General features: G+C 39.4%; 1 protein-coding gene across 2 annotated transcripts in view; it reads left to right on the forward strand.

Annotated features, from left to right (window-relative positions):
• The window catches only part of CFAP20DC (CFAP20 domain containing), a 247,873-nt gene that overhangs the window by 176,337 nt on the left and 49,420 nt on the right, over positions 1 to 22,116 (forward strand). For both annotated transcript variants that reach the window (XM_080673477.1, XM_080673476.1), the window contains one exon: positions 12,511 to 12,714. In XM_080673477.1, the coding sequence (XP_080529603.1) occupies positions 12,511 to 12,714 (204 nt within the window). The remainder of the gene's footprint in view (positions 1 to 12,510; positions 12,715 to 22,116) is intronic.

A 22,116-nucleotide genomic window follows, 5' to 3' on the forward strand; every position in this document is an offset into this window, starting at 1 on the left:
GTCCTTTGAAGCACAACAGTTTTTAATTTTGATGAAGTCCAGTTTATCTATCTTTTCCCCTTCAGTTGTTTGTGCTTTTGGTGTTATATGTAAAAAAATCCTTGCCTAATCCAAGGTCATGAACATTTTCTCCTGTTATTATCTAAGAGTTTTATAGCTCTTAAATTTAGTCCTATGATCCATTTGAGTTAATTTTATTAATTATTTTGAAAGTTCAGCTACATTGTTTTGCATGTAGGTATCCATTTGTGCCAGCACCATTGGTTGAAAGACTTTTTTTTCTATTGAGTTGTCACCCTTTTTGAAAATCAGTTGACTATACATGCCAAAGTTACTTCTGACCTCTCAGTTCTCTTTTGTTGATCTGCTGGAGACCTGGTGCATGGAATCGTGCACTGGCGGGGCCCCACAGCCTGGCCTGCACCCTCTCGCAATCTGGGACCCCTCGGGGGATGTCAGACTGTCGATTTCAGCCCCATCCCCATAGGCCAGGCCGAGGGACCCCACCAGTGCACAAATCCATGCACTGGGCCTCTAGTATGCATATAAATTCTTTGGTTAATCTCTTCCTGCTCTCCCCCCTCTCCCCTTCCCTCTTCATCAGTCTGTTCCATGTTTCCATGCCTGTGCATTGAGCACATCATAGCTACTGGTCAAACGGTCACTTAGGCTTTTATATATGTATAGATATGACTATCCTCATGCAGTACCACACTGCCTTAATTACTACAGTTTTGCAGTAGGCTTTGAAATCAGGAAGTATTACTCCTCCAACCTATTCTTCCTGATTTTGTTTGGCTGGGTCCCTTGCATTTCCATATGAACTTGAGGATCAACTTGTCAATTTTGTTTTTTAAAAAGGCAACTGGAATTTGGGGAATATTGTCATCTTAATAGCAAGCCTTTTGATTCATGGGATGTTTTTCTATTTATTGGGGTCTTTAATTTCTTTCAGCAATGTTTAGTTGTTTTCAGTGTACAAGTCTTGCACTTCTTTTGTTAAATTTATTCTTAAGTATTTTATTCTTTTTGATGCTGTTGTAAATGGGATTGTTTTCTTAATTTTATTTTTGACTTGTTCATTGCTAGCGTGTAGTAATACAGTTGTTTTTTCTATTGATTTTCTATCTTGCTTCCTTGCTGAACATTAGTTCTCTCCATGTTTTTGCGAATTCCTTAAGAGTTTCTATATATAAAATCATGTTGTTACAAATATAGTTCTACTTTCTTTCCCATCTGGATCTTTTTTCTTTTACCTAATTGCCTCCACAAATGGACTTAATTTGAATGGAAAACTTTTCTTCCTTTCAAGATATTTAAGACTTGATATTTTGACTGGTGTGGCTCCAGAATTGAATTCTAACACAGACATGATCAGCTCAGACAGGCTACAAGGATTCTACTGGTATAACTCATAGGAAATGTACTAATGCAGAAAGAAAATTTTGAGAGTTATCCTGGGACTAGAAGTCCACCTAATATTAATATTAATGCAGGTGTGAAGTTATTTTGGCTGACTAGCGGTAGTCCCTTTATGTAGAGCCCTGACGGGTTCATGGCAGTTTCTGCCACCTAAGCTGGGCCTGCAAAATAAAGGACCTCCAGGTGGTGGGATACAGCTATTCTGATTTCACTCCTGGGATAAGTAAGACCATCTCCTCCTCCATTAACACCTATCAGGCAGACATTCTCCCAGGTGCTAGAGATACTCTGACCAAGACAATAAGGCCCGTCTCCTCAGGGGACTTATCTCTGTTGGGAGTTACAGACAGTAACAACCAAGTTCATAAAATGATTGTAAACTATGTAAAGGTGTAGGGGGAAAAACCAGGGTGATGTAATAGAGTGGCAGAGTTGGGCAGAATGGTGGTACTTTAGGTCTCAGGTAACATTTGGGTTGAGATGTAATTTAAGAAGAAGCCAGCTCTGTAAAGAACCTGGGAACAGTACTTTAGACATCAGGAACAGTAGGTAGAAAGCTCCTGAAATGGCATTTTTGAGGAATAAAGTGGGTCCATGGTAACTGGGATATATGGGCATGGAGAAAGTACAAGAGGATGAGGTCAGAGGTAAACAGAGCCCAGAGCAGATAAAGTGAGGAGAGTGGCCTTTATTCCGAGTCTTTGAAAGGTTTTAAGCAAGCAATGGCATTTACATTCAAAAAGTCTCCACAGAGCAGGAACAGAAGCAGGGAGAGCAGTTGAGGCATCACTCTGATAGTTCAGAGTACAGATGAAGAGAAGTGGCAGATTACTGGCATATTTGAGAGGTAGGACTGACAGGATTTAAGGAAGAGGAAACAGGAAGAATGGAAGATGACATTAGGTTTGGAACTTGAGCAACCAGAGAGGTGGATGGTCATGTCATTTATTGGGCTGCGGATCACTGCAGGCAGATCTGAGCCTCCACTTAGCCATCAAGGTGCTACAATCAGGAATAATAAGTGGACATCCCTGAGCTCCAGCAAAGTGCCAGCCTGAAGCAACTTTATGATAAAGGAAAATTAAAGGCTCTTACCAAAAAAGAAGAAGAAGGTACAGGACAACCGTCTTTCTAATCCCCTGATATGGAGGATACTAGTAATTCTTAAAGAATGCTTACTGAAATTGATTTGCTAACTGCTTGGTAAATTCTTCCTTACAATGTTTTATTCATATTTTAATAGAGTTCAGATATTTTTTTAATATATTTTATTGATTTTTTACAGGGAGGAAGGGAGAGGGATAGAGAGTTAGAAACATTGATCAGCTGCCTCCTGCACACCCCTTACTGGGGATGTGCCCGCAACCAAGGTACATGCCCAATCGAACCTGGTACCCTTCAGTCCGCAGGCAGAAGCTCTATCTACTGAGCCAAACCAGTTAGGGCGAATTCAGATTTTTAATTAAGAAAGAAGTGCAGCCCTCTGGGTAATATTGCAACAATGTAGATAGCTGGTAATTCAAATTTTCTACATATATAATTGCATTCAAACAATTTTGAGTGAATCATGTTAAACCTACAAATGTCATTATGTGCATCTTTAAACAAACAAACAAAAAAGATGTATATACAGGCTTTATGGCTCCAGAAAAAGTTTGAGCTTATGGAAAAATGGTTATTTTCAAAATGAAAAAATAAGCTACCAATTACAAATCCAGCTATTCTCTGTAGGGGGAAAAATAAAGATCTAACTTTTTATAGGAAAAAAATTATAAAATGATTCATATATAACTTTTGAGTTTAATTTTCATATTTCCATTTTTGAAAATCAAAACTGAACTATAGGAGGACACTTTTAAAGATATCTTAGGCCATGGAATAATGTTTTCCCCTTAATCATCAAGCACTTTACTTTGTTGTTTGTTTGTTTGTTTGTTTGTTGATTTATCTTTATTGTTGAAACTTTACAAATATCCCCTGTGTTGTTGGGTTTTTTGCCCCTTGGCCCCCTCCACCCCACACCCGCCCCACCCAGGCTTCCACCACACTATTGTCTGTGTCCATGGGTTATGCATATATGCATCTAAGTTCCCTGGTTCCTCTCTTCCCACCCACACCTGCCTTCCATCTGAGATTGGACAGTCTGTTCTATGCTTCTATGTCTCTGGATGTATTTTGTTCATCAGTTTATTTTGTTCATTAGATTCCACATACGAGTGAGATCATGTGATACTTATCTTTCTCGGACTGGCTTATTTCACTTAGCATAATACTCTCCAGGTCAAGCAATTTACTTTGGATAATGAAGAAGGATGAGTTTCATTGCCTTCTTGAGGAACTTGAGCCCAGTAGTGGAGCAGGACATATTTATCATCATATTTTTAAAAAGTAATAAAAGTTTACTCCTCTATGCAATTGGTGTTCTACAAAGTTAGAGAAAAGTGAATTTGTAAGTTATTTCAGAATTTTTAAAGCATTGTTCCATTTATATAAAGTTCTGTGTTTTCTAGGGTATATAATACTCTTTGTTCAAAGGGAAGCCATCTGTCTTCCTTTGAATTTGCCACTCAAGTATGCCTTTGCAGCTGTCATTCCAACAATACTCCATTGTTTGAAGAATTCATAAATGTCTTTCTGACACCTGACTTGCTTTAGCTACAACAGTACTGCATTGTTGCAAAACACCTGCTTTGGGTCCAGTTGCCCTGTGTATTACTCACATGCTCATTGCCCTGGCCCAAAGGTGCAGGTTTACTTAGGGGTGACGGTCCCTCCTTCAGCAGCTTCCACCCCAGGTGCTCACTGGCCTCATGCTGCTCTGGGCCACCTGGTGTGCCGCTTTCCCCCCAGGGCCTTTCCCAAATAGGATTCTATGTCAAGTGTATCTACACTTTCATTCTTTAAAACCAAGAAGTCAAGAGCAGTGGACTTCCTGGTTTAGAGCAGCTCATATCAGACAGACCTAGATTAGAGTCCTGGTTTGCTTCTTCATACTTAAGTGGCCTTGGACATATTTCTTAAACTCTTTGAGCCTCAGTTACCTTATCTATAGACTTGGAGAAAATGATACTTATTCCATAGGATTGTTGTATTAAATGACATAGACATGTAGAACACATAGCCCATAATCCAAAAGGATATTTTCTTCTATCTATTTGAGTAGTTAGAAGTATAATCAGTTTACCTGGTGTGCTGACACAAATGAAACCTTTTCAAATTTAGTAAAATTCCATGAACTAGTTCTGGGTACTGTTCAGTAAGTGCTAACTATGTGTGCTTCCTCTGTTTATAAATTAATTGAATGCTAATGTCAGAGTGAATTTATGGGTCACTTCTGCCAGATTATACATTGGTATTTTCTCAGGGATACCCTGAAGAGAGAAATATTCAGAAGCTGGATATGATGTCTCTTCAGTCATTCCATAGAGACCACCCTCGGTGTTCCAACCATGTTCCCAGAGCTCAACTGTAGATGGGTAACTTTGGGATTGATAGAGTGAATTGAACTTGGGCAGGACTAGTAGCATTTCATAAACCATATTAACCATGGTAAGAATGTTTTGTTTATTAAATTGGGCACTCCTACCAATTTAATAGCCTTTGGAAAAAAGTCTGATATTAGAAGTTTTCTCAAAACTGCACTCTTTTTCTCTGAAAAACAAGGTAATTATCTCAGTTTCATCTGTCAGTGTACTGCTGGGCATATTTCTGAAGCTATAGAATTTGGTAATCAAATAACAATTGTGCTACTAATTAAGAATTAGCATTAAGCATAGAAATTTCTCAGGTGGAACTTGCTCCTAGCCTTCTGCCTTCTTTTTTAATATTTTCAATCCAAACTCCTACTGATGCTATTGAGTGGTGTTTTTTTTTTTCTTTCACTTTCTTTGTACCTAGTGTCTAATTTAGTTGTTGACCAAGGCAAAATGGTCTAGAGTAGAAGTATGTTAAAATAATTTAAGATGGAATTATGGTCCAAAATTTGGGCACTGACAGAGAATTGCAGATGTCATCCGGACATTTTGATGTCTTCGTTTCTGAGCAGCTAGGTATGCAAGCAATTTCAAGTTCTCAAAAGTTTCAGGAATTGTAGATAGAGAGACTTGACAAAATTTAAGAGACTATCAGAAGTACGGATCAATGAAAATGCATTGGTTATTTAGCCAACAAACTCTAACATTTCACTGTCAGTTCTCCAGTATTCTGATGCATCCTACTAATCAAATGTTTATTGAAGAAATCCATCGTCTTTGGTGTCTTGCTTTTCCTAATTTTAAATAGCAGCAAGTCAGACTTACCATTTTCCCATTTTAAGTAACAGGCACTAGACTGAGTATTTCCTAAACACATTGAGATCAAAGTCTTTGGTTAAGAATCTTGTTGGTGGTTAAGGATCTGGGGTACTTGCCATGTGCTAGGCCCTCTACAAAGTGCCCCTCACTTAGTCTGCAGTCTCTCTCTCCACCCCACACGCGGGGCCTTATTTATTCCTGTCTGACAGACGAGGAAGCAGAGAGGTCTTAGCTTGTTCACATCTAGTAAGTGACTGAGCAGTGTCAACCCACCCCTGAATTAAATTCTGTGTTCATGTGACAACATCACTTCTATTGCCATGTGCAGCTCTGCAGTATTTCAGTGTGCAGAAGCCATGCACAGGTGTTAGTCTGTCATCACTGTATCACAAAGCAGGCTTTTATATTCGCAAACAGTTCAAACCCAGTGTTATTGCCTTCCCACTCAAGAGCGTCAGTTGGCTTACCTCTGCTATTTTCATTTCTATGAGAAGTCTCAGAAATTGTTTTCCTCCAGGTTCTTTAAATAATAATATAATCTATCATTTATTGAATGGCTACTATACTTGTCTATGCACAAGGCTACAGTCACCTTGTAGAAGGCATATCCTTGGATGTAATATAAAACCAGTTCCCTTTTATTTTACTAGCTTCCTTCCACTCTATAGCTTATTGTGAAAATCAGGGAGTACCTTGAACTCAGAAAATAGGTGCTGAGAAATTACTAATTGTTTATCAACTCTTTTAGGTTAATAAGAGTTCAGCTATATTTGTCAGAGAATCCCTCCTGAAATTAGCTCTCTGGCTACCAAGGCAAAATGTATGGAAGTATATTTATTCATTTTTAGGTCACAGATTAAAAGGATAATCTATATAAATATAATAAATCAATATAAAGATCTTTTTTTAAAATTCTTCTCCCCCTGCTTCCCAAAAAAGAAGAGAGATCCACATATATGAGATAAAAAAGATTCTCTTTGCAAGGAATTTTGCCACCGTTGGGTTTAATTACCCAAGAATTCTCTACCTGAGACATTCTTAAGAGATTAGTGTGTGTAGATAGTGAAGTACAGGATGAGTCAGGGATTGTGAAGTGTCTCCAGGTCTCAAGCTGAAATGTTTGTGAGATACATTTCAGAGGTGGCAGTTAGCTGGGTAAGCCTACCCTGTGTATGCCATTGACATAAAGTTGGTTCTTTCTAACAGTTGGACTCCTGATTTATACTGTGTAAATTCCATCCCTTAAGTTTAGCAAAGTTTTTCAAGTTGTGCCGTGGCTTGGTCTTTGAGTTTTGATTTACCGCTTTGCCTGTTGAAACACATGCTGCAAGCTGCCATACATTGTGAATGAGCTATGTCCTCAAGTATGTGTCACTTACAGCTCATGTTGTGGCTTCTGTCTTCTCTTCATTCTTGTTGTCAGTGGGCTGTGTCCCCAATGAATCAGGACAAACACTTGTGTGGGGTGTGTAGCTCAGGAATTTAGAACAAGTCTTCATGGAGTGCTAGCTGGCAAAGAGATGCCCAGGACCACTAATTTACTATCAACCGTTATTTAAAATATCAGCATAGAAATTAAACACTGCCTGTAAATAGCAACAGAGAGGATATTAATCTTCAAATGAAATGCCAATTAAAGTTTAAAATTAGCTTTGGAATATGGACTTCTACTTTTCTTGCTGTCACTTGGGAGTTCAAAAAACTTCCAAAATTTTCGAATTACAGCATCAAAATTCTTAATAATAAATACAAATTTAAACTACCAATGGTACTGACACCCCAGCCACATGTTTTCTCACTGAGACATCCCCAAATAAGTGCCAATGATAAACAACTAATCACTTTTCAGGAAAGTCTTAGACTTTCATGCTCTCGTTGGTCATGGAGAAGTAAACACATACTTTGATGAAGTTTCACAAATTGAACAAGCCCTAGTGACCATCTCCCAGATCAGGAAAGAGAATAATACCAGCACCCCAGAAGCCTAATCGAGCTCCCTCCCTGTCTTCACCCCTTCTGTCACTGTCCCCTCACAACCTACCCCTGACTCCCAAGACTAGTTTCACAATGTATACTCTCTTGTGTCTGGTTTCTCTCACTTAGCATCTTGTTTGTGAGATTCAGTATATCACTCATTTCATTGCTTATAGTGTTTTACTGTGTGGACTCTCACACTATTCATTCTACTATTTATGGCATTTGTAGTTTCCATTTGGGAACTGGTATCTTAGATTTTTCATAAGACTTGGGCAGCAAAGTGGAAGCCATTTGGTCTTATAAGATTTTAATTAAATCTCTTTCATGAAGCCTTCACTGATTCTATAAGTGAACTCTCTCTTTTCTGAATGGCAGACTATTTGACTATTTATTTCCCCTTTCTCACATTGCCTTTTGTGTTCTATTCTAACAGCCACCATCCCTTAGAGTCTTGCTGTAACTTAAAAGAATTCACATAGTCAACGATTGCTTATAGACCTTTTACTAAGAGTTGTTACATGATGTTCCCTATGCGTGGGTGTCAGGCACTGTCACGGTGCAAACCTGATTTAGAAGGAGAGGATGAGATTTTACAGGCTCCAGAATGAGAATAGTGACCCAGTTTTCTCCCAATTCTATTACACTCCCATCCTTGTAGGATAGAATGAGGTTCTTCATCTGATCTATTAACCCATGGCCATGTCTCATTTCGGCTCCATGCCACCATTGGAAACTTAGCCTTGTGTCTCCCACAGTTCCCATCTGAGGCTCACAAAACTCTGTAGGTCGATGTTTGATTGATTAAGCTAGTCTGTCTTAAAATCTTGAGAAGAGAGATCAAAGGGCCTCTAGTTGAAATGTTATTTTTGTTTGTTGTATTTTATGATTTTGCTGGAGTTATTAGTTTTCCTTTTAACCATTATCAGGGTTCTGTTTGATTATTAATACTATACCTCAGATATGTGTCCTTATTTTATGCTCATTTCTTGATAGCTCTTGTCCTACTAGATTGGAAGGCCTGTGAGAGCAGGGGCCACATCTTACTTGTGTTTGCATCTTCACTGTCTTAGGCTCCTAATAATGTCTTTAGAAACAAAAGGCTTGAATGGCTTCATGATGGAAGGGCTTGCGTGGAATCTGAACACGGCTGAATTATATAGCCCTGTGCCTATTATCTTGTTCCTAAAACATCTGATTGAAAAGTCTCCCCTCTTTCTTACAAGGATATTTTGAGATGAAATTGTATTATACATAGCATTTTGAGCCGTTCAGAGGTAGAATTACATAAAGCACTTTGCCTCTCAGCAGTTGCATAATTTAGTTAGATGACATCTTGTGGCTGAAGTTCACTTTAATGTGAAGACTTTATTGCAATCCTTTTTTTTTTAAGTGAATAATTTAGCCTTTCTGGTGATTTAGATATGGTTTAAGAGATTGCAAATCAAGAATGTATCAGGGGACTAAGTTAATTACCTGTCTCTGCCACCAGTTGCTCTACTCATGAACCTGGAGAAAGTCACTTCTTTGGCTCAGCTCAATTTTGGCTGCCCCTTCCAGGGTGTTGTCAGAATACATTATTACTGTATGACATAAAGTCATAGAAATACAGAGTTCTAAGCAAACTTAGCACCAACAGTTCCTGGCACATAATAGGGTCTCAGTAAGTATTTGTAGAATAAATTAATGGATTAACATGTCAAGCCATTTTCACCATGCCAGATTACTACAATATTCCAGCCAGCTATTATTTCCCCAGCCTCTGCTTCATCTCTGCAGGTGGTAGGGAGAGTTCACTCCCTCTGAAGGCTGCCCATTCCGTTTGTCAATAAATTGAATTACTATCAAATGCCACTGTGGACTTCTGGGAGGCTCTGAATCTCCTGAGCAGTTAGTCCGGCTGTGCTGCATCTTAGACATGTCGCTGTTGTAGTGTTGATCACAGAACATTTGAGAATAACTGTTATGCCTCCTTTTTAGACTGTGAGCTCCATGAGGACAGATGTGTGTCTTACTTTTTTTATACTCCCAGCTCCCAGCATAGCACAGAATGGGTGAATGACTGGACGGAGGGGGACAGAGAAAATGGGAGGAAAGAATAATAATAACAGGAGCATATGTATTGATTGCCAACTCAGTGGTCTCCTAAGAGAATTGTACTCACCCTAGAAGATGTGCCAGAAACAATCCATTGGGCTTCAGGAAGAAAAATTTTTAACTATTTCCATTTCTTTTTTTAAGCCTAACCATTTTCATTTCAACTTTATGTGTGTTTTATACTATACATACTATTTTAATATAGTTGTACATGTGTTTAATTTATATATACCTACATATTGTTGGAAAGTACATATTCAAACACTTTCTGATAAAAGTACAAATCATAAGTTTGAAGAACCTTAGTTTGTCAGGTACTACGCTAAGCATTTGGTATACAGTATTTCATTTCATCAACCAAAAATTCCATGAGGTATAGACTATGGTTCCATTTTGCAGTTGAAGGCACAGAGAGGTTATGTAATTTGCCCCATCATGTACAACTGGTAAATGATGAAACGAGGGCCCAGAATGGATCTGTCTGGCTTATCTACTGCCCCATTCTCTCTTGTTTTTCCATCCCAGCACCTGGGGTATACCTCAGGCACAGTACAGGTTGTGGAGTCAATAAATAAATGAATAGATGGGTTAATCATACCACATATTAATGTTTTCTTAAGAAAAAATGTAAAACCGAAAAAAATTTCCTTTTTCATGTATTGGCAATGACCAGGCAAGTGACATACCTGTTTGACAGATGAGAACATTTGGTTCCATTTCTTGCAGAAGAAGAACAGCAACTCACTTGATCACTGTTGAGCCCAAAGTCAAGTGACTGGTCTTCTGTTCACATCTGATTACTGACTGCTCTTTTACTGAAATATAACTTATATGCCATAATCTTCACCCTTTTAAAGTATACAATTCAGGAATTTTTAGTATATTCATAAAATTCTGTAACCATCACCACAACATAATTTCAGAACATTAGCATCACCCCAAAAAGAAACCCCATACCCATTAGCTGTCACCCTTCATTCCCTCTCCTCCCCTAAGCCACAAATCTGCTTTCTGTCTCTATGGATTTCCTCAGTCTGGACATTTCATGTAAATGGACTTATATAATCTAGGACCTTTTACTTAGTATAATGTTTTCAAGGTTTATCAGTATGTCATTACTTTTTTATATCTAAATTATATTCCATTGTATGGATAAACAAACATCCCTTCATCAGTTGATGACATGGTAGGGTTTTCACTTTTTGGCTACCATAAATAATGCTGCTATGAACATTCATTTACAAGTTTTTATGTGAACACATGTTTTCAGTTCTCCTGGATATATAGCTAGGAGTGAATTGCTGGGCCCAGGTTTAACATTTTGAGGAACCACCAAACTGTTTTCCAATGTGGCTGCATGATCTTACATTGCCACCAGCAGTGTATGGGGATTCCAGTTTTTTCATGTCCTCGCCAACACTGGTTACTGTGTGTCTTTTGTATTATAACAATCCTAGTGGATGTGAATGGTATCCATTGTGGTGTTGATTTGTATTTCACTAATGACAGTGATATTGAGCATCTCTTCTTGTGTTTATTATTCCCCAACTATTTCTTTTAAATTTAAACTATTTATATTTCCCTTTTTTTCTTTTTAGTGCTTTTCATTGAAATATAAATTTTGTTCATCTTTTCATGATGTCTATTTTGTCCCAAGAATCTCAAAGCTATCAAATGCTCATGAACTCTCCTGTTAGAGATTGCATGGCCTGGGTATAAATCACAATGCTCATTCATATATGATGCTAACACTTAGCAATGTTGAAATTAACACTTGTTATCAAATTTGGTTTAGGCCAGAGAGAAAGGAAAGGTTTTAAAAATTCCATATGCTAGTTTCTTCCCTGTACAGTAAAAGAATATTTACATTAGCCTCTAAAGATTTGTAGTACTATTCTTGGGCGGGGAGGGATGGGAATGTGCCTGACAGATTTCATGTACTAATATAGTAAAGTCCATATCAGTAAAAGTGTTTATTGTAGCTGTGAGGTCTTTCTGGCTTTCAGACCTACATGTTCCCATCTTAAGTTCATATTTTATTTGATGGCTTTTGACAGTGTTAGTCATGCTCAATCTTACTGTAAATTGAATGTATTTGGTCATAATGACAAGGATGAAATTCATCAATGTCTTAAAAAGTGGACATTTTTATGAGAAGCGATATTTCTTTTTTTTTAACTGCTTTGAATTTTTGTTTATTTAGTCAGTCCTCAAATAGTGGTTGAGCATCAGACATGGGCAGTATAATGGGAGTTAGACAGTCTTTGTGGAGCTCATAGACCACCTGTGAATGCCAAGACCAATTACTAACTGCAATTATGATAGATGCTAAAAATGAACACTTTAAGCTTCTGTGTGCACCCATAAAGTGGAGGAGCTGACCCAGTTTGTGGTTGTCAGAAAAGGCCTCCTCAAGGTAGTAACATAATTTGGGACTAAAAAACACCTCGGACGGGGCACAGCGGCTGGCATGGGCATGGGCACTAATGCAGACATAAGTTTGGTGCTTTAGAGAATCTTAGTGAAGCACAGTGTGGCTGACATGTCAGGAGCAAAAAGACAAGGTCAGGCAGGTGGGGTAGCCATCAGTAAAGGCATGTTGGGCATGACCTCTGTCACTGGGAAGCCATATCCGGGGTAAGGCTGTAGCACTTGATGACAGCCTATAAAATTAAGAAAGGCCAAGTGACCCTTTGTTCTGTCACCTTTTTCCTTTCTTGGTCAGGAATATGACTGGAGAAACTACCAGCCCAGCCAGATGAGTGAATCTGAGTTGCAAATGCTGGCAAGCCTACGGCAGCAGCAGAATGATGATCTGGAGGACACGGGGGCTTCCCATGGCCTGAGTGCCTCCCAGGTGGACAACTGTAACGTCAGCATAAGTACCAGCAGTGACGACACCACCACCTGGAACTCCTGCCTGCCGCCTGTAAGTCCCGGCTTTGGTCTGTTGATTGCCCTAACAAGGAGCAAGCTCCTTCCTTACAAAGCTGCCTTGCCTGGGAAAACCAGGGCCCAACAAGCACCCTCGCTATGAGCAACACTCAGAGCCCATTCGGAAATAGTCTGTCAGGTGTGGGGGCATTGACTCTTCTAAATTGTCTTAGTTAACCTCAAATAATGCATGCTAATTGTGTGTTAATATATAAAACTACACATTGAAAGAAACAAGAATAATTTAGCTGTAGATTCTATATATCCCATTGCATCCCCAGCTTCTTGTACAAGCCCTAGCACACAGGAAGGTTGATATTTGTTCAATGAATGAACAAATAGGAAGAGACTATAAATATTCTGAGGATTGCTCGGATGCAAGGTCAGAAAAGAACCTTCTGTAGAAACCTCCGATGTTTACTGACTCTTCCCTGCGCTTGAGGGCATGATCAGCCTGCGGATGCTTCAGGGGCTCCTGTTTGCCCATCTGCTCACACAGGTGGAGCTCTTTAATACGGCCCAGCATCCACACTAGGACGGCAGAGGACTTGGAACAGCTCAAAGTCTTCCTGGTTTTCAGGTGAAGAACTAAAATTGGCCCACCTTCCACCCCGGTCAGTGTTGGACCCCAGAGCAGAGCCCAGTGTTCTGACTAGGTCCATTCTCCACAATACTGTCCTACAGGACTTTCTGACTTAATTGGAAATACAAAGCAGAAGCTTCAACAAACAGTCTGTACAGCACAAGAAATATTGTGAAGCAGAATAATAAATCATCTACCTAATAAAAGAGTAACATGCTAATTGACCATATATTCACGATGCCCACCAGCCAATCAGGAGTAGAGTATGCAAATTAATCCAACAAATATGGCTGGTTAGTTTGCATACACAGGCGCTGAGCAGGCGTTCCACACCACCCCAGCCACTCTGGGCCTCTGGGCAGCGTGGGAAGGCAGAAAGGCGGCTCCGGCCAGAGCGAAGGCAGTGCTGGCAGCCAGGAGAAGGAAGGCCCATTCTTGCACAAATCTTCATGCATTAGGCCTCTAGTTTTTATAATAATCATAATTATTAAGCACCTAGAGACATTTTAAGACCTGGCTATACCCAAGGGACATTTACATATAAGGCCACATTCAACATCAGAACAAACATATTAAAATACACTTTTATCCAACAGTAAATGTTTTATCCAACAGCAATTTTTGAAAGGAAATATAAAATTGTGTAACTTTGATTCATATTTATATGTATTAAAATATATAAAGATTGAGTTCTAGTAGTTGGCAATGGATAACTTCTGTATTAAGTATTTCATTAAATATTTATTAATTTTACAATTTTTTCTTTTTGATTTTTAAAGCCAGGTTTTTTCCAAGTTTCCAACATCTTTGTAGATCTTAGAAATCTCGGAGGCCCCAGCACTAGGCCTGACAGGTGTTACCTAACTCCCACCTCACTGCTGTCCCCTGTGGTGAGCACTGGGAAAGCCCATTTCTAGATGGGAAAATGGAGGCCCTGAGTGAAGTGACTCAGAACTAGTGTGGCATGACTCCTGAGTCTGAGCTCCTGACCACCATGAGCCAGTGACTTCTCCATGTGACTCACTTGTCTAATGAGTGCTACCAATATCCAGCAGAAGATGAGATTCTTGCTCTGGAGAGAACTTACAAGTCTTCATGGAGGAGGAATTCAAATTGGCTCTAAGGAGGTGTGTGTGTGTGTGTGTGTGTGTGTGTGTGTGTGTGTGTGTGGTAGAGTGAGATGGTGTTTATTTTCCATTAGTGTTCTTTTTCCTCACCTTGCCCACCCTCCAGGTTTCTCTTGCCTTAGTTGTGCTTTCATTAATTGAATGTCCAAGCAGGCATAATGGCTGGAGCAGCCTTAGTACTAAAGGGTATCTACCCATGCAGCAAAAATACCCTGTGTGCTGGTACTCACAGTACCCTTGCAGCCAGCACTAAAAGCATCAGTGTAAGTTGCAGATTTTTGCCAATGCTATTTACAATGGAATTGAAACATTGACTTTCTTATAAAACATTCCTCGGCAGGTATTTCAACCAAAAGAAAGAAAGGGAACAGTGGCCTCCTGAACAAGCTCCTTCCGTCATGAAAGAGCTTGGAGGCCAGCATTACAAAGGGCAAGCTGAGGAATGCTTATTTATGGACTGAAAAGGCTGAGCTCTCGGTTGCCCTGGATACAGTGTTCTCATCACTGTCCTGTCTGGCAAGGACTGAAGTCCTCACACATGACAACTACTCCTCTCTAAAAGTATTTGGCCAAAAACAACATCATTGATAATGAACTTAATAACCTCTCTATTTGACCAAATGAAAAATAGAAATATTTTAGATAGAGAAAATAATTGAAAAGCCTACCTTTGGTATTCATAAGTTGTTTTTATTACTGCATCAAGTTCAATATCAGAACTATGGCCAAATGGAAAATTACATTTCTTAATGAACTCCTGCATCTTGTTGCTCATGGAGATTTTAAATAGCAATTTACAAGAACTATTGTGGTCTTTCTGAGAGTTCATACCTTTCTCTTTAGAAGTTGTACAGGGGCCGTGAAAAAGAACAAAAGTACTCATAACTTTATTTATCACAATAATATCCTGCTTTTCTTGTAGCTCAGTGATGGCTACCATTCAGGCTGGCACTCACACCAGAAACTTGGAAGACCCCACCCCCTACTTTGGGGTCCACATCCATTTGGTCTCCAAATCCTGAGTCTCCTCTCTTCCTTTTACCTCCTAACCCTCCCTACTTATACTATACCTTGGCACTTTATTTTTTATGCAAATTCCTTCAACAGTCTCCTAATACCTCTGTATCTCCAGTCTAAGCAGCATAGCCTGAGGGATAGGAGCATCTGCTCTGAAATCATATTGCCAAGGTTCACATCCAAGCTATGACCTTGGAAAAGCACTTGGCACTGTATCTGAGACATAATAAGCATTTAATAAATTAATGTTAGTGGTAATTTTTATTATTATTATTCACATTGGTGATCTTTCTAAAGCCCAGATCTGTTTTATCTCTTCCCTGCATAAAGCCTTTTCACAACCCCCCATTGCCTCTTTAGTTTGGCCTGCAGAGCCCCCAATGATCTAAGACCTGACCCCCTCTCGTCTCATCTCTCACTGCTCCCCACCTTTCACTCCCAGCTTTAGTCCCAGTTGTGAGTCCCAAAATGCACTCTGCACATATCCTTGTACCTTATACCTGTTTATCCCACAAGACTTAGCTCCAGAGTCTTCTGCAGCCCTTCTCCAGGCCTCACTATGAGAGACATACCTTCCTTTCTCCACTAGAGCCAGGAATATCTCCATGGTGACTCTCACCTCAGCCTCGCTTGTCTGTGTCACATTAATTCATTTCACATTTTGTTTGAGTGGTACCACATGCTGTGAACTATGCTGGGGATACAAATAAAGCTTTACCTGCCTTGAGATGTTCACCAAACTGCAGGGAAGAAGAGTCCTGTCAGTCAGGGTAGTGAGTGATGATAGAATAGAGTTCTGGGAACAAGTGAGAGGCAGCATTCATTCTACATGTTGGTTTCAGGGATGCCTCACAGAAAAAAAGTGCCGTTAAACCAGAGATCAAGAACCGGTGCAGCCCTGGTCGGTGTTGGTCAGTGGTTAGTGTGTGGGCCCGTGTACTGAAGGTTCTTGGGTTCAATTCCCAATCCAGGGCATGTACTTGGATTGTAGGTTCGATCCCTGGCCCTATTCGGGGCACAAGTGGGAGACAACCAATCAATGCGTCTCTCACACATCAGTGTTTCTCTCTCTCCCTCCTTTCTACTCTCTCTAAAAATCAATGGAAAAAATATCCTCAGGTGAGGATTAACAAAAGTAAGTAAGTAAATAAATAAATAAATAAATAAATAAATAAATAAATAAATAAAATAGTTTTTAAAGGAATGAATGCAAACTCACCATGTAGAAAGAAAGAGAAAGGAATTCCAAGTTCGAAAAGGAACAGCAGTAAATCTATGGAAGTGATGGTGGAGTCTCTCCTTTAACAAGATAACTTCGTGGCTGTACCTTTGCTTCTTCATTACCTTGAACAAGACTTGAAATGAGTTTTCGCTTGTCTCAGCATCACCACCCACCTCCTACCCAACACACACAGAACTAACTACTCCATGCTCTAGCTACACTGTGCAGCTTGCCATGCCTTTCATCCAGATCATGTCAATCATGCCGTTGTTCATGCCTCTTCCTTCTGCCTGGGGACCCTCCATCCCTCTTCTCCTAAACACTCTTTGTGACTCAATTCAAATGTCACTGCTGCATGAAATGCTTCTGATCCTCAGCCACCATGCACAGAATTATCTCTTCTCTGGTTCCCGTTGCCTTCAGGCTCAATGATAGCACTGACCACATCAGCATCCCCCACACCTGATTGTAAGCTCCTTGAAGGCAGGACTATGCTGAACAGAGAGCCTGGCATGAGGTCACACTCAGTCTGGGCTGGTTGTTACTCATTGGTTGAATAATCAATCCATAATATTTAAATATTTTTTACTCTAAAATAGTAGTTTTTATAAAAATTTTAAAATAAATGAGCTCTTCTTTGCTTAAATAAATTCTTAAAGAGGCAGGTAATATTTTACATTCCAGATTTGATAAATGGGTGTTATATATACACATAAAGGAAAAATCTCCCTCTGGACAGGGCCTAATGACCAATAATTTTAAAAGGAGATTTAGGCAGGTCACATTCAGTTTAGCATCTTTATCTCAGGACTTTATACACATTGCAGTCTGGAACCAGAATGAGGTCTTTAGCAAAGTCTATTGTGTTTACTACAAGCTTTGATTCCTCAGCTTCCCCCAACATCTGTACAGTTCAGAGTAATATGTACTGTTTAAATGGTGTTTATAGATGTTATAAATTAGTCATTTAAAAGTGTACTTAAATGTAACCATATTTCTCGTAGCAGATTGGCTTTTGTTGGCATCTCATGCTAAATAAATCAAGCCTGCTGAGAATCCCCTGGCCTTTGACAGACAAATTTTTCAAAGTTTCTAACTTAGAACCAAATTCAATTAAAACAATACTTTACAACTTCTGTGGAAACCAAGTTACAGGTAATCAATATTGGAGGGTTTTTGTCAGGAGTAGCCCTCATGAAATTTAGTCATAAACTGGGCCCCAGGCAAGCTTGGGAGGGGCGCTAGGAGTTGGTTACAATGGAGCTCTAAGTGCATTTTATTTTGGTGAGGGATTTTGATTGACAATGCATAAAACCATATTGTGTGTGTGTGTGTGTGTGTGTGTGTTTCTTTTTAAGAAAAATGGTAGTTATTAATGGAGACAAGTTCATGTGATGACCAAAATATAGACTGCATCAGCCAACCTTGGCTCATTTACTGGCACAGTTGCCTATAAAATGAGAATAATAAAGAGCCTTCCTCGTACCAGCATGATGAAAATTGAATGAGAGCCTGGGGTGCATGTGTCCTGTGCCTAACAGAGGAAGCTCAGGCTAACTATAATCTGCTGCTCCCCAGAGCTGTTCTCCTCCAAGGGCCACTTGAGTGATCAGAAAAGATTTCTAGGACATTTCCCTTTTTTATGACCACTGAGGGCTGTAAGTGTGGGCAGAGGTTCTGTTGTTCTTGTAATATGAGCTTAGCCATTAGAATCCAGACCGACCCCCTCAGAACTTTACAAATCAATTCTTTCATTATTTCTCTCTCCCATCTATAACCTAGATTCTGGAAAAGCATGCCTCACATGCATGCTAGCCTGTAAGCAAGCAAGGCCCTCAAAGCCACCATTCCTTCAAGTTAGGAGGAATTCCTGTAACCAAGTACATTAGTCCCTCAGCTCGTTTAAAAAAAAAAAAAAAAGAAAGAAAGAAACTCATCACATGCGTCCATCAAATGGCATATTGCAGAGCATATTTGGAAGAACACGAGGCAAAATGCACTTAATAAAATTACAACCATATGGTGGCACGTTATTTATGGTCTTGATTAACCTTGCAACTTTATTGCCATTTTCATAAGATTTTACATACAACATGAAAATACTGTCTTTACCTTTTAACATGACAGAATTATCTTATCTCCTGTTCTTTTAATTAGCCTTTACTTCTCTCCCTCACCCCCAAATTTCTAGCAGCTTGATCGTGGAAAAGCAGAGCTTCTTTTGTGCTCAGTGGTAGTTAATTTTATGTGACGGTGGTTTTCTGACACTAGTACATAGCAACAGCGCCACCAAAAGGACGAGGTCCTGAGTTTCTAAGATCTGTTCCATTTCTTTGCTCATCAGCATATCAGTTTTTACCTGATGATGGCTGGCTGCTCTGTGTCCAATATATAATATCTAATATATTGGCATTTCAGGCTCTAATAGGTCTTAATTTGTTCTGACCTGCATATTCATTAACTTCTCCGCTGTCTTTAGGTGTAATGAGTTTTCTTTTAATTCTAAACTTAAAAGGTAAATAGTTGATTGAGCTAAGCTGTAGATAACTCAGAGGAGCGGGCATCATGGCACTATAGGGTGATATAACTGGTGTTAGAGTCAGTGCAGTACTGAGCTGCATGAAATTAGCCTTCCTCATTCTCAAAGTATTGTCTATTACATCTTATATTTGTCCCAAATTTAGCAATGTAGCAACACTTAGTTTCTTTAATGTTAAATATAGAGTAATATGTCATAAGAATGAAATCAAATTGATTTATGGTAAGGAGGTAGTCTTATATATTTCAAATAAATGTACTTCAGTGCCCCTTTTTTCTCCTGACGTAACTGAGTTTGTCATATTTGTTATTTAAAAACTTAGGTATTCACCACTCCAGGTGAGCCCCAGCTGAACTAAGTACATACTCTAGCGGTTAGAGCAGCCGTGGGCAAACTACGGCCCGCGGGCCAGATCCGGCCCGTTCGGCTGTTCTATCCGGCCCGTTCGGCTGTTCTATCCGGCCCGCGGAGCCGAAAGAGCAGAGGGTTCTCTTGCTCTCCCCTCCGCTCCTTCACCAGCAGCAGTGTTAACATGGCAACATCGGGAAACACGGCCGCAGCTCCTTCTGAGTGGGCGGATTTATATCCGCCCATTCAGTAGAAGGAACAACCTCTCAATCTTCCAGAGGCTCCTTGTAATGCCCGCGGACACGTCCCGGACATCACCCTGGGAATGCGTAGACACGTTATCGTGGTGATGTAGGGAGACACGCCCCTGGAGAGCACAGTATCAGAGCATTAGCTAAAAAGGAGACCAACAACACTGTTCCCACTGAAGTTGATGTTTTAAAGACCAAAAACCTTTCAACCCAGTCTACATTGCCATCTACATCTACAACCCGGATATAATTTGGAAGTTGCACTAAAGAAAATGTTTAATTTACTGTTTACACATTTTGTTCTTTTCTATTTGTTTTAGTTTTAAATTATTTTATTATATTTAAGTTTAATTTGAAAGGCTTTTGTACCTTTCCTTTGTTAGGCAATTTTATTTTGCCTTTGCCATCTTCAATATAAGGTATGTTATTGTGCTATGATTCCTCCATTTTTTGAAGTTTCAAATTATAATAATTAGTGTTTACATTCTTCTTGTTAAAATGTTTGAAATGAATAAAACTATTGAAATAAAAAAAAAAAGACCGTACCCTTTTATGTAATGATGTTTACTTTGAATTTATATTAGTTCACACAAACACTCCATCCATGCTTTTGTTCCGGCCCTCTGGTCCAGTTTAAGAACCCATTGTGGCCCTCGAGTCAAAAAGTTTGCCCACCCCTGGGTTAGAGGGTAAACTGAAACCAGAAGGCCTGGTTTCCAATTATAGTTCCACTATGTCCTGGCCAGCATGACCTTGGTTAACACCCAGTGGCTGGATTTCCTCTTCTGTTAAATGGAGTTGTTTATCCTGTCCATTTCATAGAATCACTGTGCGAATCCAATGAGATAATATCTGTCAAGGATTGAACACAGAGTAAGTGCACAATAAATATCAGTTACCACCATTATCATTATTGTCACAGTTATTGGTAGGTATTGGTTGGTATTCCTTGGCTTCTTACGGTATTCTCTAAATATGGCTGAATTCCAAAATCAAAAAATCAATTTTAGTTTTTTAACTGGTGCTTTCAAAGGATGTTACCTACCTAGAAATAGTAGAAATAGGTTTACTGCTGCATATGTATAGAAACTTGTCTATTTCCTCCTGTGGATAGGGACATCTGGCTTCATACAACCCACTATATTCTCCCACTCCACCCACTATATTCTCCCACTCCCCCCCCACCACCCATGGTCAGAGAGCTTTAGAAACCATTGGGTACATGCTCATGCATTCTGATTTGGGCCTAGAAGACAAAAGACCTCACCCAAATGAAAGCTCTGCCCTTTCAAAGTATCAAAGCAAAGTTATGGGAACCACAATATCTTGAAGGAGCTCCTTAGCTGCATCATTCCCATAATCCCTTCCTGTCCCTGAGTTGGATTATAAAATTAGAAGACGTGCAGAGAAAGGGAAGTGGGCCACCCATTTTGTATGGCACTCACTCCTTCCCCCACTGAGTCATTAGCAGGAAGGTTAATAAGTCCCTTTATAGCAGCTACATGTGTAAGTCTAAATGCTATTATTAAATTTAAGTTCCTTATTGAATAAAATGGTTTTTTGTGTAACAACTTGGTCATTAGCTTTCAATAGTACAAATTAAGTTAAGGAATCCAGTATTCAGACCAAGTTACAATGCCTGCAATTATTTTAAATGAATATTTTTATTTACCTTTCTATCTATTCATATCTGTAATCCTTATTACTTTGAAAAGTTTCCAGTGGTTTTTTGTTTTGTTTTCTGACACTTAAAAATCATTGTAAGTGTGAACCTTTTATTAATTGTATTCCCTTTTATTCCTTGTATCATTGGATCTATTTGATATAAACATGAGGAAACATGGGCAGGCGAGTCTATGTGGGCTAAGAGGTGGCTGAGTCAAAAACAAGGTAGATTCTGCAGCCATTTCTATTCCCCAGAGGAGGGAGAAGGCATTGAAATAAGGGGGAGGGGGCAGGTTTAAGTAGAATCAATGGTATGAAATTAAACAAATAGAAATTTGGCTGAGTATCAGGACTGTGATGCTTAGAGAGTTATGGAAATGCCTCTTAAAGTCATAGGCAGAGTTCCATTCACAGGAGGCCTAATACAGCTGAAGTACTGGAATACCAATGAAGACTTTATTGCAAGTATTTTGGCACCAGTGTGAGTTGGTCTAGAGAACCTGTTCGGCACTTTGTGTGCTAATCCTTTTTTGCTGTGAAATAATAAAGCCTAAATCATTAGAACTAAATTTCACTCCCAAATTGCTAAAAGTCTTATTTCTCTAGTGAGATCAAATACGTCTTATAACATGTTTTTCCTTCCAC

The sequence above is a fragment of the Plecotus auritus genome, assembly GCF_963455305.1.
Source record: "Plecotus auritus genome assembly, chromosome: 6".
Lineage (NCBI taxonomy): Eukaryota > Metazoa > Chordata > Mammalia > Chiroptera > Vespertilionidae > Plecotus > Plecotus auritus.